A 24,705-nucleotide genomic window follows, 5' to 3' on the forward strand; every position below is an offset into this window, starting at 1 on the left:
TTACTTTCATCCGCTGGTATTTGGTGATCAAGGTAAGGCACAAGGAATTTTCCACCCTTTCCTGCATCCCAGAGCATCCTGCCACTCAGGGGTGCCTGTGAGGCAAGCCTCGATGCACGTGAGTGCCTCAGAACCGTGAATCGAGGGTCTTCGTCCCTCCTTCACCCCTGCTCTTCCCTCCCCAGGCCGTGCTCTCTCAGGGGCTGGCTCTGCCTCCACTAAGCCCTTTGTCTCTCCTCCCTTCCTCAAACAGATCTTAGAGAACTTTGAAAACTATGACAACGATGAGCCCACTGATTTCATCCTGCGCATCCCCATCCTGGGCAAGCTGCTGGGCCACCTCTTGCTTTTCAGCAGTGGCGATGATTCCATGAGACACTCAGCTTTGGAAAGTCTTCATCGCATGTACACAGTCGTCAGAGAAGGAAGAGGTAAGAAGGTGTGGTGGGCAATGTCCATCTGCACACAGACATCTGCTGGTTTGTCTGCCTGTTCTCCCTGAGTATTGTGAAGGATTGCTTTTGTGCTTGGTGGAGGCTGCCCACGGAATTCTGCCAGGTTCCCTGGCCTCCTCTGCTCCTCACAGCAGCTTCCCGCAGCATTCTGGCTATCGTTTCCCGCAGAAGCTAGACGCTCACCTGCCGTCCAGGAGCAGTTCTCTGCTGCTGTCCTTCCCAACCCTCCCCAGATCACCTACCACGCTCTTTTGTGGTGTCCCCCAGTCTAAGCCATCAATCGATGAGCACTTCCCAAACCGCATCTTCCCCGAGGAGTGAACAGCAGAGCCAGCCGTGCATCACCAGGGATGGTGACGCCCTCCAGAATGCTCCCTGACTGTTTGCTCCCTGCTGTCTTAAAGGCAGGTGTCAGGGGGCTTCCTGCACATCCTGACCCCGAGCAGAAGGGGGTCTGTGACACGCTGCTACCCCCACGGCACCCAACGCCATTGCTTCTCCTCCTTCTGCATCATCCCTGAGGTCCCTCTTGCTCCCAGCACTCCTCACCTTGTGCTTTACATCCCTGCCCACCACTCTACTCGCCGTGGGTCTGAGCCTCCCTCCTCAGCCATTCCTAGTGAAAGTGCTTTTCACCATTTGGCAAGCTTGTTGGCAAAGATGCTCTTCCCTACTGACTCTTCGCTGTTTCCCCCTGTTTAGCATACTCACTGACAGAGGACATGGAAAATTATGCAGAGAGACACAAGAATTTGGAGGACACAGCATACCCGTTTTCTACAACATCAACTCCGTGTGAAATTGCCAAGGTAATGAGCTCTGGCCTTGCCGGGGATCTTGTCCGCAGCATCAGCAGGCATCTCATGTGAGCAAAGGGGTCCAGAACCGGTGGGGCTGGCACGGCCTCACTCGCCCTGCTGAGAGGGTTCCTCTTGTCCCCAGGCTGGGGCTATGCGAAGGCTGCTCCCCTGTGTCCCGGCAGCAGCTCCACCCTCCTGGCCACCAGCAAGCCCTGGTTACCTGCAGGGCCAGCACTCTGGCCCCATATGCCCCATATGCCCCATCCTCACCCCTTCCCCCGAGGGCCCTCTCTCCAGAGCTGCCCTTGCTGCTCAGCTAAGCAGCACCCTTGGGACACTCAGTGAGGCATGTCTTCGCTCCTCCTTCTTCCCACAGGGGTTTGGAGGACATCTCTTCCCTGCTGAGAGGCTGGACATCGTCCTCACAGCCCTTGAAGCTTTACAAGACTCCAGCATCCATGACAAGCAGGGGGCCTGCAGCGTGCTGGACGCAGCCTTGGAGGACCCTTTCTACTGGCTGACAGATGTAAGTGGCCTGTGGCCATGGCCCTGCCCTTGAGCTCTTCCAGGCGTGGTTCCTCTCTCCTTCCCTGCCTCCCTCCCTGCCTCCCTCGCACATCAGGGTCTCTTGGGCTCCAGAAGCCACCTGAAGCCAGCAGAGAGCAATGGAAGGGGCCAAAGTTTGAGTGGCAGCTGTGGCAATGGCTGCTGTCTGCTGGCAACACCATTCCCACTTTGTCCCCCAAGGTGCCAAAGACCATGGAGTGCATCAGGAGAAACCTGGGCAGCATCCACACGGCATCGGCGCGGCAGTGCCTGGACTCCCTGCTTCTCAGGCTGACCTACATGATGTCCAGGGAAGAACTCGAGAACCTGCTGCAGTTCTCTCCGCCACGTGACAGGTCCTGGCCTTAACATCCTTGAGGGCTTGTTCCGCGTCGGGAGATGCACCTGGAGACTCTCTGCTTGCCACACCAATGGCAAAGGACAGGACATCCCCAAGGAGCACAGCCCTCCTTCCCACCAATGTGTTCCAGCCCTACTGGGCCAGCCAGGGCTGCAGCAGCCCAGCTGTCCAAGGCAGCCCAGAGTCCCCCTGCCCCCAGGGAACACCAGCTCAGCCCCCTCCTGCCTGCCCAGGCTGGGCCCTCAGTGCTCCCCAAGTCACAGGGGCTGCAGGACAGCCTGGGGCCTCTGGGGCTGGCCCAGTTTGTGGCCCTGCGGCTGAGGCAGCCTCACTGACAGAGTATTCTGGGCTTGCAGCACTGACCTGGCCATTTGGGAGGTGATCCTGGCCATGCCGAAGACCTTGGAGAAGGTTTTAAACATCGTGTTGCTAGGCATCCCGCTGTGCCAGTGGTGCAAGGAAGTCACCGAAGACACCTGCATCCGTCGCTTGGCTGTGAGTTCCCAGATGAAACCTTGCTCCCAGCAGGGCTACGTGTGCCCCTTCAGGCACACAGGCACAGCCCTGTGCCCATCTACCCCCAAACTGCCAGCTCCCGCAGGACGTACGGACACATGGTCCCTGGGGCCGGCAAGCCCCTGTAGCTCCCTGCGCCTGGTGCCTCTTTGGTGCCAGCTGGCGCTGCCCCATCCCTGCCCAAAGGTGGGAGAAGAAGAGGCTGCAGGGAGCCCTGCAGGCCCTGCCAGGCTCTCACTGCTCTTTCTTGCAGCTGCTGGCCCAGAATCACATTTATGAGGAGGACTTTGTTAACCCAGTGCACCTCCAGAGCTACCTGAGGCACCCAAGAGCAATGATGCGCTTTTTGGTTCTGAAAGGGCTCTGCACCGTGTCAGAGAGCCCTGTGAAGGTGAGTGGGCCATCGTCAAGCAAAGCCATGTTGGCAGCCTGGGGCTTTGCTCTTCTGCCCTCCCGTCCCTCCCCGCTGCCAGGAAGCAAGGCAGGAGGCTGGTGCTCAGGAACCAGAGCCCTTTGTCCAGGGTGGTCTCTCACTGCCTCACGGAAGGGAAATGGTGTCTTTCCTACAGGCAAGGGAAATTCAGGTCTTGCTGCCAGACATCCTGGAGGCCCTGCAGGACACCAACACACACGTGGTGCTGAAGGCCCTGCCTGTGCTGAAAAACGTGATGGCTCATGTGGAGAGGAGGGAGGCCAGTGGCCCGGCTCTGCAGCTGGCTGAGAAGCTCCTGCCACTCTTTGACCACGTAAGTGTGCTGCGGGAGCCCGAGCCCTCAGCTGGGCCCCCTGTAACGAGGGCTGCCCTTCAGCCCGGCCCTGTGGGCAGCACTCAGGCAGGGCCTTCCCAGTCTCCTCGTCAGCCCAGGCGCTGGGGAGCTCTGCTTGGGCATGGCTGGTGCGGCTGGTGGCGAAAGTGGGGTGGCTGGCGGGCAGCCTGCGATGGCAACCGATTGCGTTGCCCTTCACGGGCACCAGGCCTTGCAGCTGCCCCTGAGCAGCTCCTCTGGGAAGGATCCAGCGCTGAAGCATCTCACAGTGCTGGGAGCTCCCTTCACATCAGCCACGCTAATGCTGAAATTCCTCCTGTCCTCCTCCCTGCCAGGAGTCCAGCCAGGTGCGGGAGCACTCCATCTGCCTCTTCCAAGCCGTGGTGGAGGCTGTGCTGCGGCAAAGGAAGAAGAAAATGAAGAGCACCGTGCACAGGAGCCTTCTCCCACTCTACTTTCTCATGAGAGACCAGAGTGAGAGCGTAGCAAAGGTACAGATCTCAGAGCTGAGCAGTTATGTGGGCAAGGGTGTGCTGATGCCACAGGGTTGCTGTGGGGGATCTCTGGCCGGCAGCATGAGCTGCCTCCGATAGTGGCTGTCCCGTGGCCTTGCCTTGGCCACTGAACCCAGTGCACGCTGCCCCCCACCACAGCCTCCCATAACGCGCTGGGAAAGGCTCGCAGCCCTGCCAAGAGGAGGGGACAGAGGGTCTCCTTCCCAAGGCTGTGCTGCTACCTCCCAACCTCTGCTGCTCCGCAGGCCTCTGGGGAAGCTCTCGCCGTGGCTGCAAAGTTTCTGCGACGCAAGGAGCTCAAGCGCTTGGCCCAGACAGAACAGACGTGGAGGATCGGGGAGTGCTTGGTAAGGACCCAACTTGGTTTGCCCCAGCTGGGCAAACGCGCCCGGCCAGAGCCCGCTGCCTGCAGCCGCATCCTCGCTCCCTTCCTGCCAGCACAGAGCCCCAGGGGGCTCTTCTGCAGGCCCCTCTGCCCTCCCTGCCCCCAGGATGCTGGAGGAGACCCTGGAGAGGGTGTGCAAGCCCCGTGACCCTGCGTTCTCTCTCTCTCCAGCTGCAGCAGGACAGAGGCAGAGTAGAAGAATACCTGCAGCAGAGCCAGACCTACCTGAAGGCCACTCAGACCCTTTTGCGACTTGAGGCCGTCAGATTCATTGGTGAGCCCAGCCCCTGGGTCCCTCTTGGGGCAGCCTTTGGCAGCCCCAGGCACTGACCTGGCAGTGAGGCACAGCCCTGTTGCCCCCAGAGCCCCCCGACTGGGCCCTTGCTCCAGGGTGCAGGAAGGGGCACAGCTTGGCTGGCCAGGCCAGGGGCTGCGCTGCTGGGAGCATGCTGGGGAACGGGGCTCTGATGGGATCTCTGTGTCTAGGTCTTGCTGCACGCTACTGCGAGGACCAGAGCGAGGAGAAGCTGGAGGAAATCCTCATCGGTGAGTGAGGGCAGTGGGGGGTGTGCTAGGGCTGGGGGGACAGCGGCAAAGGCCTCCGTGCCTTGCCCTGCTCCAGGGAAATGCTTCAGGGCGGAGGAGCAATGCAGCCATAGGAACGAGGGAGAGGAGACGGGGTAGCCTGTGGTGTCAGGGAATGGCCTCCCAGCCTGGAGCTGGGCAGTGCCGCTGAAAGGGTTGAGTGTCCCTGAGGAAGAGTCAGGGGAAAGGGCAGTAAGGCTGACAGAAGGTGGGAGCCTGTTGTAGAGCACGCAACCAGGACGAAGAGGGAGATGAGACGGCCTACAAGCAGCTAGGAGCAGGGTCACGATTGCTAGCCCTTGCTCTCATGGGGAAGCACAATAGCGAGAGGAAAGAGTCCAGGAGATTCCTGGAGTGTGTGAATCCTCCCAAGGGATGGAGGCAGGTGGTGAGGGAACCAGCTTGTGAAGGTGCCCCACTTGACCTGTGGTGCGCAGGTGGGGAAGGACTGGTGGCTGCATTTGGGACATTGCTGAGCAGCAGCTTTCAACGGATTCCTTTGTCCCTCCTGCTCCTCCTGGCCTGGGGAAGAGTCGAGTGGGGCTGGCATGGTCTGCAGGGGATGCCTGGGGATCTGTGCAAGGAGTGGGTTTTCATCTCTGCTCTTCTTTCTTTTGCAGTCCTCCAGCCTTCAGAGAACGACCCGGAACCCATGGTCCGTTCCCTGGCAGTTCAAACCACCCTGATCCTGACTTCAAGTCATAACGCAATGTCAGGACGGAGATTTCCACTGCTGTGCTGCTGCTAGCCCTGCAGCAGTCCTCAAAAGAGCAATATATATTTTAATAGAACTAGGTTGTTGTCTCGTTATTCCAGCAGCTCCTTCACAGTGACTCGGTGCCATGACGCTGAGCTAACTTGGAGGCCACCAAGGACGTCTTTTCCCTGGGCCCGGTGACTGCATGGCGCCTACTCAACCAGTGAAAGAGTCACAGAACCCTTGCGCTTGGAAAAGGGCCTTCAGCTCAAGTCCAAGCGTCAGCTAACACCACCAGGCCCACCACAAAACCACGGCCCTTAGCGCCAAGTCCACGCATTTCTTTAATAGCTCCAGGCCTGGGACTCCAGCAGTGCCCTGGGCAGCCGGTTCCACCCTTTGCATGAAGAAACTCTTCCTGACATCCCATCCTGTGAGTCCACCTGTGGTAGGTGCGCCCAGGTAGAAGAACTGCTCAGCCTCCTGGCAGAGCTTCGGGAGGAGGTGGGCAGGCTGAGGAGCACCAGGGAGTCGGAGAAGGTTGAACTGTACTCTGCCAGCCCTGGGACAGATGCGTCAGGCAGACACAGCAGAGGAAATGGAGGATCCCCTACCCTCTGGCCATCAGGCAGAAGGAGTGCATCTCAGTGAGCAAAGGGCCCAGGAGCAGGGCGAGCTGGCGGAAAAACACTCGTCCCCGCTTCTTGTGGAGAAGAGCCCACTGGCCAGGGAGAGGCTGCAGCACTGCTCAGCTGGCGCAGAAAGCCACCAACAAACCCCAAGGAAAGCAAGAGCCACACCGTAGCCCACGTACCTGTGGGGTGCCACCCAGTCTCAGGAGCAGGATTCCACGGCGCAGCTGGAACAGCACGGCCTGCGGGCACAGATGGGGGCCAGGACAGGTGAGGAGGGCTTCCACTGCGTGCTGCAACCAAGTCTGCCCTCGGGAAGCCCCCCCAGGGAGCGGACGACCCCTCGGAAGGGGGTGGTCTGCCTGCGCAGGACCTCCAGTCGCCCGCGGACCAGTGCTGCTGCTTTGGAGGCAGGGGACGGTGACAACTTACCGCTGGGCTGCCCCTGGAGCTCCACTCCAGGACCCAGCTGAGGAGCTGGGGAAGCGCTGCCGAGCGCATCGTCACCTGGAAGCAAGCAGAGAGCAGACACGTTCCCCTTGCCCGCTGTGCCCCCGAGCACCCTGCAGTGACGGAGGGGCCGGGGCACGGGGCGAGATGCCCGAGGCTGCGGCGGGGCTCAGGGACCTCCCGACGGAGGGGAAGGCTGGAGCCGGGGCAGCGCGGCGCATGGCTCGGCTCACAGGGGCCCCGGGGGGCTCAGCCCAGGCTTCGGCCCCCAGCCCCTCCGGCGACTCGCCCGCATCCGGCCCTGCCGCTGCCTCCGGCGCTGGCGCCCACCTGCTCCCAGCGCTCGCCTTGGCATAGCCCAGGCATCCCGGGCACACAGCACGAGGAGGAGGAGGAGGAGGCGGGTGGGGGCCGCAGCCCCCCACATCCGCCCCATGCTGCCACCGCCGCGTGAGTGCCGCCGTTGGGGCCGGCGCAGAGAGGTGCCCGTGGCCTGGCACAGCGTCACAGCGCGGCGCTGTGACCTCATGGCCGCACCCTGCTGGCACAGGGGCTGCATGCATGGGTTGGGGCTGCGTGGCATCAGCCACAGCCGCAGCTCCACTGGGCCACCCGCCCTCAGTGTGGAAAGTGGCCTCCTCCTCCTCCTCGTTGCCATCAGAGCTGGCCAGCAGCATCCTCAGCATCCTAGAGGCCTTGGGTCTGTACGATTCAAAATAAATACATAAATAAATAAATAGAAAACAAATAAAAACAGAAAAGGAAAAACAGAAAGAGAAAAATGGTGTTGGATCCTAAAAGGCTTCTTTGGTCCCTCAAAGCCTCTGGGCTGCATGGTCCAAAACCTGTTTTATAGTCCAAAGCCTCACTTCCTTGTAGGACCACCCCTCGTTTAGGATCCAAATGATCTTCATTAGTAGGCCCCCGTGTTTCCTTGTTTGCCTGCCACAGCCTTCTTTTCAGGGTCCAGCACCTCCACTTGGGATCCAAAGTCGTCTGTTGATCTCCTAACCCCTCAGAACTGAGCCCCAGGCTCTACGTTCTAGTGAACAAATCTTGCTTTTCAGGGCCCTGCAACTCCATGCTGATCCAAAGGGGACTTTTTATGGCTTACCTCCTCAGTTTTCAAGCCCAGGCCATCATTTTTAGGGCACAATGCCTTACTTTGGTGTCTCACAGTTTCATTTGAGGCTGCAAAGCTGCCTTTATAGGGTGCAATACCTTAGCTGACAGGAACCCTCTTTCATTTTTAGTTTCAAAATGTTCATTTGAAGAGCCAAGGCCTGAGGCTTTGGGCCCAAAGCCTCCTTTTCGGGTCCAAACACCCATCTGGAGGGAGCAAAGCATCACTCTTGGATCTACACAGAGGAGGGCAGGCTGTGCTGTCTGACATTTTCAGTCTCACATAGTAGGGCAAAAGCCTCTTCCTTGGGCTCAAAAGCCTTGATTGAAAGGATAACCTCTCCTGGTTTTTTGTTGCTTACACATCAATCTTAGAGACCAGGCTGCCATTTCCAAGGAACAATTCCCTATTTTTAGGATCCACGATTCTATTATAAGATGCAACGCGGCCTTCTTAGATGGCCAGGCCTCCCCCTTAACCTAGCTTCTGGATCCAATGTCAGATTTTTCTTGCTTCCAGCCACACTCTTACGGACCAGGCTGCCCGTTTTAGGGCAACATGCCTGTAATACACAATAAATGTTTGTTCATTGTCTTTTGTATTATAAAAACAAGGAGTTCCGTTTGAGGAGCGGGAGTTGCGAAGGCTCCCTGCTGAAGTAAGGAGCTGTATAATACCTGGCTGGACACTATGAAAATACTTTTGCTTAATGTAACAAAAAAGAGAACCCCCTCCCCTTCTCTCCTTCTGCATCTCAGTTGCCTCTTTGGTTCAAAGACACTGTTGCAAAGCTCATGTAACCATCTCCTGATAAGTTGCTAACCTAGTGTCTCAACATCCTGCCTTCCTGTCTCACGCTGGGCCAACATGACCAAATCTAAAAAAAAGAAGTTGAACCACAATGCCGAGGAAGACTACGGCCTTCATCTTCACGACCACCAGAGGGACAGAGACAACCCCCTAGCAACAGTGCGCGCAGTCGCAGAATATACCAGGATGTGCTGCGTAATCCCAGAATTACCAAGATATAAAAAGGGACCCTGGCGGGGGTGAGGTGCGTGCTGGTGGCGGAGCCGAGACTCCCCGGCTGCCCAGCGCTGTTTTGCTTGCTGTTGCTTACTCAATAAGTTCCTTTCTATTCTTAATGCAATGCTCTCTGAAAATTAATTAAGGGGGCAACTTATAACAATGCCCAATTTCTAGGGTCCACACTTTGATCGTAAGGTGCAAAGCGGCCCTTTTAGATGCCGAGGCCTTATTGGAGAGGAAAACCCCTCATTCCATATTCCCAAATCCTCATGCTAGGAGCTGAGGCCTGAATTTTAGGGTCCAAAGCCTCCTCTTTGGGTCCAAACACCCATCTGGAGGGAGCAAAGCATCACTTTAGGATCCAGACAGAGGAAGCGGGCTGCGCTGTCCATGATTTTTAGGCCCCAGCATCACATATTAGGGCAAAAAGCATCCTCCTTGGGCTCAAAGCCCTTTTTAGAGAACGAACCCTCCTTTTCAGTGCCAGGATCATCATTTGCTAAGTCAAGGCCTGACAGTCACGTCCCAAAGGCTCAACCTGAGAGCCCAAAGCCTCTTTTTTAGCACCCAGAGCCTTCTCCTTGGGACTCAAAGCCTCAGGTTGGGGTACAAAGGCTCATTTTCTGGGTTCAAAGCCCCATTTTAGTGTCCAGAGACCCCCATGCTAGGCTCTAAAACTTCATTCTTCATGGCTGACGTCTCATGCTCAGGCTCCAAACCCTGATTTTCAGGGCCCAGAGGCTGCTTTGGGATCCTAAGCCCCCTCCTGATTGCCTACCTACTCCTTTGTAGGGCCAAGAGTCTACTTTTTGGTGACCAAAGCCTTAATATTAGGGCCCAGAGACCCACCTCTTGAATTCAGAGCCGCCTTCTTGGGGCCTTCCTCATTAGGGCCAAATGCCTCATTTTCACCCTATAACCCCTTCTCTTCAGGGCTAAGAGCATCTTTTGCGGATCCAAACCCTTTTTCTCACCCTTTCTTTGCAGCTGAGAAGCATACAGGCATGGCACCAAGGCTCCTCTGTGTAGACCACAGCCTTGTTCTTAAGCACCCAGCTTTCAGGACGTTTTCATCACTAAGAGAGCCTATAGTTGGGATCCAAAGCCGCCTTTTTATCACCTACTCCCTCTGTTTTTGGACACAGGCTCTCATTTTCAGGGCCCAAAGCATTCTTTTTAGACCTCAGCGTGACATATCGAGGCAGAAAGCCTCTTCCTGGGGCTCCAAAGCCTTGTTTGCAAGGATAACCCCTCCTTTTTAGTGGCTTTTTCTTGCTTCCACGTCAATGTCGTGGACCAGGCGGCCACTTCCAAGGAACAGTTCCCCGTGTTTAGGGTCCACGATGTTATTCTAATTTAGTCTGCCCACTGCAGGGCCCAGGCAGCGTCTCCGGAACCGGCAGCAGGGCCTCTGGGGTGGGTCCCGTCCCAACAGACACAACGGACCTGGTTCCGTGCAGCAGCGACGGCTTGGAGTGCTCCCAGGTGCTCCAGGTGCGAAGCAAAGGCACAAAGCGCGGGCACCTTGCCCCAGAAACCCAGCGCAGGAGCCAGGGCTGAGGAGCAGGTGGGGCAGCGCTGCCAGGGCTGCGCAGCGGGGCCGGCCCCAAGGGGCCTGGTTCGGCAGTGGGGCTGGGGGCAGCCCCGGGCAGGGGGACCTCCCTCCAGGACAGGGGCTGGCGTCTGCAGGCCCCTGGGGACAGGACCCCCGCGGGGCTCTGGGGCCATCCGCGGGGGCCTGGGGCCGGTGGCAGCGGTGGCACTTTGTGGCATCCCTCCCCCGCCACAGGAGCAGGAGCCACATTCCCTCCTGAGCGCTCCCGGCAGGATGTCAGGGAGACCCCCCTGCTCCCCGCGAGCGGCCTGGCTGGAGGAGGCTGGGGCCTCCCCGGCCTCCAGGCCCCAGCCGCAGCCCTATGAGGAGACTGAGGTGCAGCCACTGCAGGCGCCCTCTGGCTCAGGCGTGGGCCCTTCTGCCTCGGCCGTGGCGCATCAGGAGGAAGAGGACGCCCTGAGCTTCCTCCGCGCTTGCTGCAGCCGCAGACCCAAGGTACCACTTGCTTTTGTGCCACGGCTGCTGGCCTCCTGCGGGCAGCCCCTGCTGGGCTCCCCTGACCCGCTCGCTCGTCTCTCCCCTCCGCAGCTCAGCGAGAGGCGCAGAAGCTGAGGTTTCTGGCCTCCATCTGCGACGCCTGCCAAGCCGCCGTCGCGGACCCCCGCATGTGGGACGCGGTGTATTTCTGCCAGCTGGAGGTGGCGCAGAGCATCGAGGTGAGGGGACACCCTGCCCCGCGGGGAGCACCCTCTGGCCGGGTGCTGGGCACCGGGAGCCGTCTGGGACGGGGCAGCCATCCTGTAGGCTGTAGGCCAGCCCCTGGAGCCGCTCGCTGGCCAGGAGATGCTGCCCTGTGCCATCCATCGCGCTGTGCCCTGCAGGCGCTGCTGCAGGAGGAGCCCAGCGATCGCCTGGACACGGAGGTGCGGCAGAAAGCCATGCTCGCCATCGCCGCCATGAGGTACCTGGGCCAGCACGGGCTTGGCCGCCACTGCCGGCCAGGGGCCCTGAGTGGGGCACAGGGTGCCGCACAGGGGGCGTTCCACACCTCTGCCCCCCTCCCCTTGCAGCACAGCGCGGCTGCTGCCGCAGGGCATGACCAACGGCATCCTGCGTGCCTGCTTCCGCGGGGTCTTCCACCTCCCTGGCCACGAGGACGGGACAGACATGGACACGTCTCTCTACGTCAGGGTATGCATGGGCTGGGCTCTGGGGATGCCACTGCTCCATGTTTGGGCGCCCCGAGCCCTGTCCTCCTCTTTGCAGACTGTGGAAGCCCTGGACAGCCTGCTGCAGGCGCTGGTGAGCAGCGCCGGCGCCTGTGGCCTCCTGGAGCTGCAGAACATCTTGAAGGTGGGGCTGGGCAAAGGCTGGGCTTCAGCAGGACGGGGACACGGCCACCCGCCTGGCCAGCGCAGCGGGGGGACGACGGGAAGGAGCAGTGCCCTGTGCTGCGGGCACACCAGCAGCTTTTCTCCCCCCAGCTCCTGCTGCCCTTCACCCAGCAGCAGCCGGAGGCCATGGAGGAGAGGGCCATGGTGCGGATCGCCGGGCTGGCCGCCTTCCTCAACACCTGCTCCTTGCCCCAGGTAGGGAGCCCCTGCTGCAGGCAGCCCCGGCGCCCCCAGCCTCGCTCCCCGGCTGCGGCTCTCCCCATCTCCAGGCTTGCGCAGAGCCGGGGCTGGGGCTGGGGCCCTGCCGCCCCGCTCAGCCATGGTCCTGCGCTGCCTCTCTCCCCAGGTCAGCTCCTGCTTTGCAGGAGCCACAGTGCTGAGGCATCATCACCCCGAGAAGCACCGCTTCGCCTTGCTTGGGAGGCTGGTGGGGTACCTCCTCCTGTGCTGCACCTGCGAGAGCGAGGGAAAAAGCCACGAGGCAGCCAAGGCTGTGCGCCACCTCTGCCTCTTCGTCACACAGCAAAGAAGTGAGCGGAGCTGCGTCGGGCCGGGTCCCTCCAGACACAGGCACAGCCAGGCCAGCACCAGGCCGCCTGGGCCCCTCTCCTCAGCAGGAGAGACCCGAGCGAGCGAACGAGCGAGCCCGGCTGCCTTGCCGCGGGCTGACGAGCTGTTCCCCCTGCCCTGAGCGCGAGAGCCCGGGCCCTCCCTGGCCGCGCTGCCCCCGGCTCTGCTCTGGCATGCCCCCTTCCTGCCAGGGAGGCTTGTGCCCGAGCCCCCGGCTGCCACTGCCAGCTCCCCAGGCCCCCCCGCCGACAGACACTGTGTCCGCTTTTCTCCAGGCACAAGGCTGTGCGACCAGGATGCCGAGCAGCCGCAGGGCTGGCAGAGCTGGCGAGCTCGGCTGTCCTTGCGGCTCTCCGAAGACAGCAACAGCAACAGGATGTTCATGGTGAGAAGCGCCAGCCCCGAGCCCTGAGCCCTGAGCCCTGAGCCCTGAGCCCCGGAGGAGAGCCCGGCCCTGCGACAGCAGCAAGAGGACCGGCGCTGTCCCCGACAAAGCCCGGTCCCCACCGGGCCCGCACGCGGCCGCACCCCAGCCGGCGCCCAGCCCCTGCTCCCAGCTCTCCTGGGGCGCTGGGAGCAGCAGGGCTGAGCGGGGCCGTCGCAGCCCTCGCGGTGGCTGACGTGCTGCCCTTCCTCCCACAGATCTTCATGAAGTACCTGCAGCCCTCGGAACGCCTGGGCGTCTTCCTCGCCGCCGTCCAGAGCATGAGAGCCCCGAGTCCCCACAGCACCGAGCTGGCTGCCCACATGGTGGACGTGCTGGCGGCAGAGACCGACTTCCATTCGGGACAGGTGGGTGCCCGCCAGCACCCCCGGCCACGGCCACGGCTCCAGCCTCCAGAGCTCCTCGGGGCTCTGTTCCTGCCCTGGTGCCGGCCCAGTCTCAGCCGTGTCCCACCGGCAGGTGCTCCACATCGTGTGGGCCATCTACAGAAGCCTGCCGTCCGTCAGAGCCGCGCTGGCCCTTCAGAGCCTGGACAGGGCCCTGCTGCTGCTGGCCAGCAAGCGCCCCAGGGAGACGGTTGCCAGCCTGCTGCAGTGCTCACTGACCTGCACCAGGTACGGGGCCCAGCAGGGCTCCTCTCGCACACCCCCAAAGCCGTCAGCCGGGCCGGGGGCGGCCCTGCTGACAGCCCGGGGGTCCCGCAGCGTCGCCGTCACCATGTGGAGGGCGATGGTGTCTGAGCCCCCAGCCACAGAGAGGGTGCTGCACGAGCTGCTCCGCATCCTCATGAACCAGTCTGGCTGCAAGACATCCACCTCCACCAAGCACCACCTGCGCATCCAGGCCCTGGCCGTGAGTTCCTCGCTTGCCCGTCTGCGTCTCCATCGGGCAGGGGCAGGGGCAGGGGCAGGGGCAGGGGCAGGGGCAGGGGCCCCGCTCCCCTCCCCTGGCCCCTGCCAGCCTTCTCCGCACCCTGGGGCACCAGCCTGGGGGGCTGCGTCCTCCTCTGTCCCTCCCTGCCCACGCCTCCGCCTCCGGCTGCTTCCTGCAGGCAGCAAGGCCCCTCCACGAGATCCTCCTGCTGCCTACCAGCCGGGGGGAGGCGAAGGCCATTTTCCCCCAGCTCTTCCTGGCCCTCCTCTTCCAAGTGTCCTTCACCACGGAGCTGAAGCTGCAGGAGGTGCAGGTCTTCTGGGAGAAGCACCAGCAGGACCTGCTCACTCCCGTCAGGTGCCACATCCCCGGCCCCTGCTGCTCAGAGGAGCCCAGGGCTGGGGTTCCCGGCGTGACCCGGGCCCTTCTCTGCCTGCAGGTCCACGGTGCAGGCCCTGAAAGCACTGCTCCGCAGCGTGGGCCTGGGGAGCCAGGTGCTGGCCATCGAGGCGCAGGGCGTCTGGGCCGCGCTTCTCAGCGCCGAGAGCCACCTCTGGGGCGTGCAGGTGGTGGCCAGGTGAGAGCCCCTCGTCGGCACCATCCCAGCCCTGGAGGTGACAGGGGCTTCTCGGAGGAAGTGCTGCCACAGCATGGGTGCCCGTGGCCGCTGGGCTGGTGGCAAAAGAGAGCGCTGCAAAGCCAGGAGAGCTGGGCCCGCCCGGCTCGGGGCTGACGGCGCCTGCTTGCCGTTCTCCCTGCCAGGGAAATGAAGGAGTTGCCCAGGAGCCTGCGCACCACCATCATCCACCAGCTGGTTGAGCTGCTCCGCACGGAGGCCTCCTCCTGGCAGACGGTGGCCATGGTCATCCTCAGCAAGGTGAGCAGGGGCAGCAGGAGCAGCGAGCCCACGTGGGGCTCTGCACAAGCCCTGCTGCCTCGGGGCCAGGCTTGGCCGTGCCCTGGCATTCCTGCCCTGGCATTCTTGCTGCTGAGCCGGCACTGCGCCCCACGTCCTTTTCAGCTGCTGGAGTGCACAGAGCTCGGCGACGAGCTGGACTGCGTCGTGAGCCTCTTTGCCAGCTACCTGCGGAGCCCGTGCCTGGGCATGCAGAGCCTGGTGCTCAGGGCGATCCTGGGGCTCACCGAGAGGCCGGCCACGGTGAGCGGGGGCAGCCGGCAACGCCACGAGTGCCGCGGCTTGGGCTGGGCTGGCCCCGGGCTCTTGTGGCTCGGCACCTTGCCAGGCAGCGGGGAGGGGAAGGGGCGTTGGGCGGGCTGGGAGAGTGTTTTCGCCCAGGGGGCAGTCATTGCTTTCCCCAAAGGAAGGTGTTTTGTTCACACAGGCGAGGCAAACGCTCGTCCTGCTGCTGAGCATCACGGAGCAGCTGCAGGCTGCAGACAGCGACACCCGCGCTGTCGCTCTGCCCATGCTCAGCACCATGCTGCGGCTCCTGGAGGGGAGGACGCTCAGCCTCGCGGCTCTGGAGCTGGCCAGCAAGCTCCCAGCCCTCTTTGGCGACGTAAGGCTGCGTCCCCATGGCTGCGTCCCTGGGACAGCCCGCTGGGGGCTCTCCCTGCCCGCTTCCCAGCCCTGGGCGCTGCGAGCCCTTGGGCAGGCTCGTTTTGCAGCGCTTTTGGGGGCTCGGGGACTTTGCCCCCAGTGGGACCCATGTCCCCCTCTCGCCCTCCCCAGGACTCAAGTACGGTGCGGCTTCTCTCTATTTGCCTCTTCCTCGACACGCTGGGCTTTGTGGAGGGCAGCCAAGAGAAGCTGCAGCAGGTGGCACACAGGAGCCTGCTCCCGCTGTCCTTCCACCTGCACGACCAGGACGAGAGCGTGGCCGAGGTGGGCATTTTGCTCCTCGGGGGAGGGTGATGCTGACTGCCCTGCCCTGCCCTGCCTTGGGGGCCCCCGAGCACCAGGGGTGCTGCAGCTGCTGGCAGCGTTAGTCTCCACTGAGGCCCCCTCCCTGCGGAGGGGCTGCGGGGGGGGGAGCAGGGTCTTCTGCCCAGGCTCTGCTGCCATCTCAGCTGTTCTGCAGGCCTCCCGGGAAGCCCTCCTTGGTGTCGCGCGCTTCCTGCGCTGGAGGCAGCTGGCGCACCTGGCCGAGACGCTCAGAGCTGGAAGATCAGCGAGTGCCTGGTACGCACAGTTCTGCACCTGGGGCCGGGGCCGGGGCCGGGGCCGGGGCCGGGGCCGGGGCCGGGGCCGGGGCCGGGGCCGGGGCCGGGGCCGGGGCCGGGGCCGCCCTGCGCTGAGCCCGTGCCCTTCCCTCTGCAGCTGGCCAGGAGGAGCAGCGCAGCAGAGGAGTACCTGGCCCAGAGCCTGCCCTACCTGCAGAGCCTGCAGGAGCCCCTGCAGCGGGAGGCTGTGAGGTTCACTGGTGAGCCGCGAGCCTGGGGTCCCCCGTCCCTGTGCCTTCGTGCTGCGCCCCGGGGAGCAGCCGGGGGCGCTGACAGGCCGTGTGTCCCCAGGGCTCGTGGGGAGGCACCTGCTGGATCAGCACCAGAGCAAGAGCCAGGACATCTGCCAAGGTGAGCCAGGGAGGGGGATGGCAGGAGCCTGTCCCCTGCTCCCTCCTGGCTGTGCGGAGAGCTGGGGGCAACGTCTGCGGGGGGCCGGGCGCTCTGCGGGCACAGGGCCGTCACCTCGCCTCTCCTCTGTTCTCTCAGTCCTGCGAGGCTTGGCAAACGACCCCTGCGAGTCGGTCTCATCGCTGGCGATTCAGACCTGCAAGCACCAAGGCCACGCTCGCGCTTCAGCTTTCGGCAGCTGTGCTCCAGGCTGCAGAAGGCGTGGAGGAGGCGACGCTCTTCCCCGGCAGGCAGCTGAGCGTGCTGGAGAGCTCCCGGCATCTCCTCCTGCCTGCGGCGCAGCCCCGCTCCCCGGGCACGTTGCCTCCACTTCTCCGGCCTTCTGCGTGCCGGGGGCACGCCCGAAGCAGCTCCCGAAGCCCATGAACAACAGGGCTTCAGCCGGCGCCTCTCCAGCAGCGAGCCTGCTCCAAGACCCCCGCTTCGGCCTGGGACACTGCCAGGGATGGCAGAGCCGCAGCTCCACTGGGCCACCCGCCCTCAGAGCAGAAAGTGGCCTCCTCCTCCTCCTTGTTGCCATCAGAGCTGGCCAGCAGCATCCTCAGCTACACGCAGGCTGTGCCTCCCCAGCCCCGGGGGCACTGTGCAGCCCTCCCTGGAGCGCAGCTCTGCGCACACGCCCCACGCCTGGGGGCCTCGCTCTTTTGCCCTCTCTCTGGCCTTTCGCGCGGTCTCCCCCATTTCCCTTCCCTTCCCTTCCCTTCCCTTCCCTTCCCTGCCCTGCCCTGCCCTGCCCTGCCCTGCCCTGCCGTCCCTTCATTTTTTTCCTCCCTCTCCCTTTTCCCTTTAATTAAACTTTTTGTATCTCAAACCACAAGCTCCATGTGTCTGTCGTATTTTCTCCTCCTGCCTCTTGGAGGAGGGGCAGGGAGAGAGCGGCCGTGCTGGAACTCGGCTGCCCACCTGAGGAAAACCAGCACCCTGTTGGGACAGCAGGGGCGTGCTGGAGTGCTGCCTTTCTCCACTTCACCATTTTCCCGGAGGAAGGATCTGCCCCCTCTGACTCTGGCCAGCACTGAGCGTCCTTTTGGGTTTCAGACCATGCAGCCCAGAGGCTTTGAGGGACCAAAGAAGCCTTTTAGGATCCAACACCATTTTTCTCTTTCTGTTTTTCCTTTTCTGTTTTTATTTGTTTTCTATTTATTTATTTATGTATTTATTTTGAATCGTACAGACCCAAGGCCTCTAGGATGCTGAGGATGCTGCTGGCCAGCTCTGATGGCAACGAGGAGGAGGAGGAGGCCACTTTCCACACTGAGGGCGGGTGGCCCAGTGGAGCTGCGGCTGTGGCTGATGCCACGCAGCCCCAACCCATGCATGCAGCCCCTGTGCCAGCAGGGTGCGGCCATGAGGTCACAGCGCCGCGCTGTGACGCTGTGCCAGGCCACGGGCACCTCTCTGCGCCGGCCCCAACGGCGGCACTCACGCGGCGGTGGCAGCATGGGGCGGATGTGGGGGGCTGCGGCCCCCACCCGCCTCCTCCTCCTCCTCCTCGTGCTGTGTGCCCGGGATGCCTGGGCTATGCCAAGGCGAGCGCTGGGAGCAGGTGGGCGCCAGCGCCGGAGGCAGCGGCAGGGCCGGATGCGGGCGAGTCGCCGGAGGGGCTGGGGGCCGAAGCCTGGGCTGAGCCCCCCGGGGCCCCTGTGAGCCGAGCCATGCGCCGCGCTGCCCCGGCTCCAGCCTTCCCCTCCGTCGGGAGGTCCCTGAGCCCCGCCGCAGCCTCGGGCATCTCGCCCCGTGCCCCGGCCCCTCCGTCACTGCAGGGTGCTCGGGGGCACAGCGGGCAAGGGGAACGTGTCTGCTCTCTGCTTGCTTCCAGGTGACGATGCGCTCGGCAGCGCTTCCCCAGCTCCTCAGCTGGGTCCTGGAGTGGAGCTCCAGGGGCAGCCCAGCGGTAAGTTGTCACCGTCCCCTGCCTCCAAAGCAGCAGCACTGGTCCGCGGGCGACTGGAGGTCCTGCGCAGGCAGACCACCCCCTTCCGAGGGGTCGTCCGCTCCCTGGGGGGGCTTCCCGAGGGCAGACTTGGTTGCAGCACGCAGTGGAAGCCCTCCTCACCTGTCCTGGCCCCCATCTGTGCCCGCAGGCCGTGCTGTTCCAGCTGCGCCGTGGAATCCTGCTCCTGAGACTGGGTGGCACCCCACAGGTACGTGGGCTACGGTGTGGCTCTTGCTTTCCTTGGGGTTTGTTGGTGGCTTTCTGCGCCAGCTGAGCAGTGCTGCAGCCTCTCCCTGGCCAGTGGGCTCTTCTCCACAAGAAGCGGGGACGAGTGTTTTTCCGCCAGCTCGCCCTGCTCCTGGGCCCTGCGCCGTGCCCCGGCCCCTCTGTCAGCCACCGCAGGGCGCTGGGGCAGAAGGAGCTCCCAGCACGCACTGGCAACGGTTTTGCTCTGTGCCTGTAGGTGATTTGTCCGGGACGTCCGAGCATGGTCCTGTCCTCGTGCCCCAGGGCGATCCCCCAGGTAAGTCAGCGGGAGGGAGGAGCGAGCATTGCCCTTGTTGTTTGCTGCCCGCGTGCAATGGACCTTCAGCCTTCCTTGGCCTCAGCCGCGCAGGAGAGCAGAGAGGGAAGGGCTCAGGCTCGGTGACACGCCTGGGGCGCTTTGCCTTGCCAAGCTGTCTTTGCCAGCCGCTCCGCCCCCAAGCGTGCTGCAGAGCCAGCGGGCACGGTGGGCTTGAGTTTCGAGCCTGGGCTGAGCTCTGGGGAGGCCCTTCTCTGGGCAGCTGCACGCACGCTTCGTTCGTTTTGTCCCGGCACGCTGGCACTGCAGGCCCCTGCTGCCTGTTTGCAAGAGGCTCCTGGGCAGGAGGGAGAGCCCAGGGCCATGCAGCAATCCCCTGTGGGAGCTGCGCGATGGGAAGAAGCATCCCGCCCTGTTTGGTGGGAGCTGCTCTGTTCTGTGTTTGCTTGCAGGTGTGGCTGTAGGCGACGGCTCTCCAGCTTCCGCGCTGGGTCCTCGAAGAGCAAGGCATCAAGCGAGAAGAGGCCAAAGCTCCCAGAGGACCTCGGCAATCCTGCAGGAAATCCTGCAGGAACTGGAGGGAGCACAGGGTGGGTGTGCTGCACGGGGAAGCCTGAGGGGCTGGCTACAGCCGTGTGCATGCTGAGAAGCATCGCCTGCTGCAGCTAGAAGCATCCTCCTGCTGAGGAGTGGTTGCTCCCAGTGCAACTGTGCCGCTTTCTTGCCGAAGGGGCGGACGGAGAGGCTGTGCAGAAGGAGGCGCTTCCCAGGGGAAACACGCTGCCAGGCTCGGAGGGAGCGCCAGAGGCAGCGCCAGCGACCGTCCCGCCAGGTAATTGCCGTCCGGTGGCACGCTTAGCACAGAGCAGGTGCTGCCAAAGGAGCCTGGAAGCGCTCTGCAGGAGGGCTGTGGGCTCTGGCGCGCGGAGCTCAGCGCCAGCAGTGTGCCAGAGATGCTGGCGGGCCTCTGTGCCTGTGGGTGGGGATCGCCTGCCTCCCACCGCAGCCAGTTGCAGCCCGTGACCCGTACCGGAGCGTACCTCCCGCAGCACCTGAGCCCCGCAGCTTGCCCAAGTCCCCAGGGGCCCAAAGCAGCACCGCAGCAGCGAGTGGGACCCCTCCTGTGACCTGCGGCCCAGGGGGCTGCACGGACTTGCAGAGGGAGCCTCTCCATCCGCCCGTCTGTCCGCCCGTCCTTCGGCATCCTCTGTGCCTAAGCCGTGCTGAGGCTTTCCCTTTCTCTCCTTCTTGGCAGTGCTCTCGGAGCCCGGAGAAGCCCGCCACACCGGGGTGTTCCAGTTTTTTCAAGAGAATCCAGGTACTGAGCAGCCCGTAAGCGGGAGCCGCGAGCATGGCAGCGGCGCCTTCTGCTGCAAGCAAGGCAGCTTCTTCCCGGAGAGGCTGGCAGCGGGAGAGCGACCGTCTCGGCACTGCCAGAGCTCCCGCAGGCTGCCCAGCAGCGCGAGGACGCGCTAAGGCCCAGAGCTGTTCCTCCAGGTGCGGCTGGCGAGAGGAGCGCGAGTGCCTCGGCCGGTGCCGCCGTGCGCAAGCACTGCCTCGTGAGCGCGGCGGCAATCGTGGGCTCCCTGCTCTTCAGCACGCTTCTGTGCTGCGGGGTCATCCGGCTGCGCAGGAGAAGACAGCAGTGAGCGGCCGTCTCTCGCCCCAGCTCCCCGTCGGCCGGCTGCCGCTGGCCTTGCAGCACCGCCGGTGAGGTGCTGCGGCGCGGCCGCCGGGTGCTGCCCAGCCTCCTCTCTCCGCAGGCGCCTCTCCGCAGCCTCAGAAGCCCGGGCACCGAGACGGGCCCAGCGCCAGCGGCCGCCACCCGGGCCTGGACGAGCGCACCCCAGCCGGCTGCAGCGCGACCGGCCCAGCGCCCTCCAGCCCCCGTGGATACCACCCCCCCGGCCCCCACCACCGTCCCGGCCCTCCTGCCAGGGCTGGGGGCGGCCCCCCCGGCGTGCGGGGCAGCGGGGGGGTGAGGACTGGCAGCCGTCCGGCAGCTTTTCTGAGTAAAGCTCTGCACCCGAATCGCCAGTGTCCAGGCTGTGCTTCGCCTCGCGCTAAGTGGCCAGGGGAGGGAGAAGCTACAAGCAACCTGCGGACACCTTTCCCCCCTCTCCAGCCTCTTCTGCCGCTTGTCCCCGCTCTCTTGCCCTGCTCCAGCACGCAGGCCCTCCCATGGCATTGCAGGCCTTCCCAACGGGGTCCTGCATGGGCTTCCCTTTCTCTGCGAGACCAGGAAAGGGGAGGCACCGCCATAAACAGGCTGTTCCCAGTGCTGGCAGCCTTGGGGACACCAGAGCATTCCAGACACGAGCTGGGGCTCTCTTCCGAGCAGCTGCGAACGAGGCTGTCCCTTCTCAGATCCGCTTTCCAGCCAGCAGCAGAACAGAGGCAGAACCTCTTCCTCCAGCTTTCCTGCTTCTTTCGCGCTGTTTGCCTGCCTGTTCTTTGTCTCCTTGTCCTGGCCAGCCTGTTGTCCGGCGCCCTGTGGGCTGGACACACAGCTCTCTGTCTCCTCAGGCTTTTCCTTAGAGCATCAACAAGTCCTGAGCCCTGCGGGTTGGATGGCTGAGAGAGGGAGTTAGGGGGATACAAGAAATCATTAGCCACTAAAAAGGAGGAATTATCCTTTCAAACAAGGCTTTAGAGTCCAAGGAAGAGGCTTTCTGCCCTAATATGTGATGCTGGGGCCTAAAAATCATGCACAGCGCAGCCCGCTTCCTCTGTCTGGATCCTAAAGTGATGCTTTGATCCCTCCAGATGGGTGTTTGGACCCAAAGAGGAGGCTTTGGACTCTAACATTCAGGCCTCATCTCCTAGCATGAGGATTTGGGAATTTGAAAGGAGGGCTGTTCCTCTCCAATAAGGCCTCGCCATCTAAGAAGTCCGCATTGCAGGGAACCAGGTCCGTTGTGTCCGTTGGGACAGGACCTGCCACAGAGGCCCTGCTCCCGGTTCCAGAGATGGTCCCTGGGCCCTGATGTGGCAATAATAAGGTTATAATAAAATTGTGACCCTAAAAATAGGGGTTTGTTCCTTGTAAGTGGCAGCCTGGTCTGTAAGATTAATGTGTAAGCAAGAAAAAGCCACTAAAAAGGAGGGGTTACCCTTTCAGACTGCGGCAGAGTCCCGACTTCTCGCCCCGGAGTCCTCACACCAGCAAAAAGCACCAACCAAAGCCTGGGGGAACTTTGGTACAGCACAAGAGAAGGGAGTGGGGGTAGCGGAGCCGCATGGCAGAGCTGCTGCTTTTCACCATTTGATCATCCCTGATAACTGAAAGTAAGTGTCGCGTTAAAGGGGTGTAGCTGATTAACCGTCACGGGCCCGTTTGGATTCAGAGTACTGAACCAGTCGGACATTCACCAAAACTGGGGGTCCGTTCGGACAATCACCAAAAACGTAATAACCGCCTGGGGGTCCACTCAGACATTCACCAAAAACGTATTAACCACCTGGGGGTCCGTTCAGACATTCACCAACAATGCATTAACCGTCTGGGGGTCTGGTTAGATTCAGAACACTGAATTATCACGGATAATCACCCTCACCCAAGTCGCATTAATGAAAGCTATCACAATGCAATCAAGTATGGTTTATTACAGCAACAGATAATCAGGTTCTTTTGGATTGCCGGCGATAGTGACTGTCTGCAAAAGCAAGTTAGTATGTATGAAATACACAGGCGTTATAGGTGTTACAGATGTGACAGGTGTTATAGGTGTTACAGATGTTATAGATGTTATAGGTGTTATAGGTGTTACAGATGGTATAGATGTTACAGGTGTTACAGATGTTATGGGTGTTACAGGTGCACTGCCTAGGAATAAACGCGTTGAAAGGATCAAAGACTCTATATAGAGATTTATAAGCAAATATTCAGATCTCACCCAAAGGCGTCCCAATGGGGGGGGAAGAGAGGCTCAGCCCGTCGACTGATCCCAGGAGTCAGGAGGTCCTAAGGATGCTGTATGTCCTCGGGATGGTATCTCCCCTGACGATGGTATCTTCCCTAACATCCCCTCTCTCTTGGGCCAATTTATATTATTTTCTATCTTTTAGGTGGAGCTTGAGTGGCTCTAGTCAAGCATATCTTAGTTATGATTGGTGTAAAGTTTTCCCGTCTCCGTTTAAAGTAATAGGCTCCGAGAAATTCAGAGCGCATGCTCAGTGAGGGGTGGTCGCACCTTGGAGGCGGGTAGCTTTTGGGATGGAGGTGTGTTTTGGTAATATAATGATATTATAATGAGCAAAAAGTACACTAGGGTACAGCATTTGTCAAAACATGACAGGTCTTTGGCTTAGGGTGGCAAAAAGTGCAGCTTTGTGCACAAGAACAATCGAGGTCCCACCTGATTACAGAGCCTAGCCGTGGTGTCTCCACTCCACTCCACGCTCTGTGGTGTTCCTTAGAGCTAGCACACCAAGTTTCCCCAGCGCGATAGCATCTAAGGTTGGGAGCCTAGGGAACGCTCAGATAATGCAGTTATGCCCTACCCTGAAAGCCTCCTCAAAGCTGTACCTTTTCCTTAAAAACGTGAATGTTAGTTTTATTTTCCTAGTTACTTCAGGCATTTACACCACATAATCCACCCCGTGACTATAGTCACTCAAGCTTCACAACAGTTGGAATATGTCAGGGACATCACATACATTCTCGGATTGAGGTTTATCGAGTGTATGTACATTGTGTAGGGATGCTAAACGTTTCATCATAAACCAGAGTTTGACATACAAACTAATTGTCAGTATAAAACACAATACAGTGAGTATTAGCAGAACAATAACAGGGTGAAGCATCTTGTTGAAGATTCCCTTGGCAGCTGGCGACCATCCAAACAAAGTGTCCCACCATCGGTGTCTCTCATCTCTCTTCACTCTTTCCATCACTCGATGTATTTCTTGTGCATCATGATGGACAGTAATCAGAGTCTTTTGTCCATTTTCTTGGACTTGTGTCATCAGCTGCTTCAGGTCCTCATGCACCAGCAATTTCTTCACCAAGGTGAGGTTCATTCCAATAGGAGTAGGCAGCAGTTCATGAAGCAGAATATAATTAGATGCAATAAGTTGATAAGAAGTGACAGGAACTGAGTATTTAAAATCACATCCTAGAATTTTGGTAAAATTGCAAACACAGACATTAGAGAGATTACTGGTATCTACCACTGTATCATCTACGACTATAGAATCACAATGAGTTCTCATACAAACGCAACCTTTCCCAATACATATAAGTACAGTTTCAAGGGTTTCATTAGGATGTATCTCAAAGTGGCAAATATTTTGCTCAGTGTCAAGACAAATGTCTTGAGATTCTAGCGTGTTACTTTCACAGATGAAACCTTTTTGTTCACGCACAATGCATGCATTTACATCAATTGTTTGCCACTTTCCTCCCTCTTGATGGGCCCATACTTTATGCTCTTTAGGATAAAGTATAGTTCCATTATGATTGAGTCCTAATGCAATGATTGGATATACATTGTATACGGTGGCATTACTTATAGTAAGTATAAAGGCAACAATTTTATCATTTTCTGCATAATGGGTAAAGTTGACTAATTGCCACCAAGCTTGAAATTCTTTTTCAAATTCTGAAGCATTATCCCAAATCAATTTTCGAATTTCAGTGGGCAAAGTTTTTCCTTCTCCCTCTCTAATAATAGCTGCTGCTACAGATTGTATCCATAACTGTGCTTGGATACAGCTCAAGGCAAGGGAGGTATTGCCTTGGGCTTTTCCAAGGGTATTTACAATTAATTGATGATCATTTTCCTCAAGCCAATAAGGATGATTTTATTGGTTGTTCCAATTTCCTTAGGTCATCTGTAGTAGCAGTTATTCTACTCATTAAGACCTCAGCATCAATGCTATTTAATATACCTAATCCTGTCCCTAATAACCCAGTTGCATCCCGTGGCACGCGCTGAGATTGTTTTAGAGA

The 24,705-nt window shown here is 60.5% G+C and overlaps 2 protein-coding genes and 1 long non-coding RNA gene across 3 annotated transcripts; all 3 read left to right on the forward strand.

Annotated features, from left to right (window-relative positions):
- Positions 1–274: 274 nt before the first annotated feature.
- LOC140002823 (uncharacterized) lies at positions 275–4,813 on the forward strand. Its single transcript, XM_072040215.1, has 10 exons — positions 275–431; positions 1,158–1,264; positions 1,632–1,781; positions 2,003–2,157; positions 2,519–2,657; positions 2,932–3,069; positions 3,248–3,424; positions 3,781–3,936; positions 4,206–4,307; positions 4,736–4,813. Exons 1-10 carry the CDS (start codon positions 371–373, stop codon positions 4,811–4,813), a joined length of 1,263 nt encoding a protein of 420 aa, XP_071896316.1. The 5' UTR covers positions 275–370.
- Positions 4,814–10,063: 5,250 nt separating this feature from the next.
- On the forward strand, positions 10,064–16,508 carry LOC113842169 (maestro heat-like repeat family member 5). The gene is made up of 22 exons (XM_072039986.1): positions 10,064–10,428; positions 10,651–10,911; positions 11,005–11,132; positions 11,298–11,377; positions 11,487–11,607; positions 11,683–11,769; positions 11,901–12,005; positions 12,157–12,340; positions 12,656–12,765; positions 13,023–13,172; positions 13,285–13,439; positions 13,530–13,677; positions 13,877–14,055; positions 14,138–14,275; positions 14,461–14,575; positions 14,720–14,857; positions 15,042–15,218; positions 15,392–15,544; positions 15,741–15,841; positions 15,980–16,082; positions 16,174–16,233; positions 16,372–16,508. The coding sequence occupies exons 3-20, from the start codon at positions 11,082–11,084 to the stop codon at positions 16,071–16,073; spliced, it is 2,286 nt and encodes a 761-aa protein (XP_071896087.1). The 5' UTR covers positions 10,064–10,428; positions 10,651–10,911; positions 11,005–11,081; the 3' UTR covers positions 16,074–16,082; positions 16,174–16,233; positions 16,372–16,508.
- Positions 16,509–18,323: 1,815 nt separating this feature from the next.
- LOC140002794 (uncharacterized) lies at positions 18,324–20,376 on the forward strand. Its single transcript, XR_011810320.1, has 6 exons — positions 18,324–18,437; positions 18,693–18,752; positions 19,205–19,342; positions 19,483–19,584; positions 20,008–20,070; positions 20,250–20,376. It is a non-coding gene; the product is annotated as an uncharacterized lncRNA (long non-coding RNA).
- The last annotated feature ends 4,329 nt before the right edge of the window (positions 20,377–24,705 follow it).

Source organism: Anas platyrhynchos, chromosome 6 (genome assembly GCF_047663525.1).
Source record: "Anas platyrhynchos isolate ZD024472 breed Pekin duck chromosome 6, IASCAAS_PekinDuck_T2T, whole genome shotgun sequence".
Classification (NCBI taxonomy): domain Eukaryota; kingdom Metazoa; phylum Chordata; class Aves; order Anseriformes; family Anatidae; genus Anas; species Anas platyrhynchos.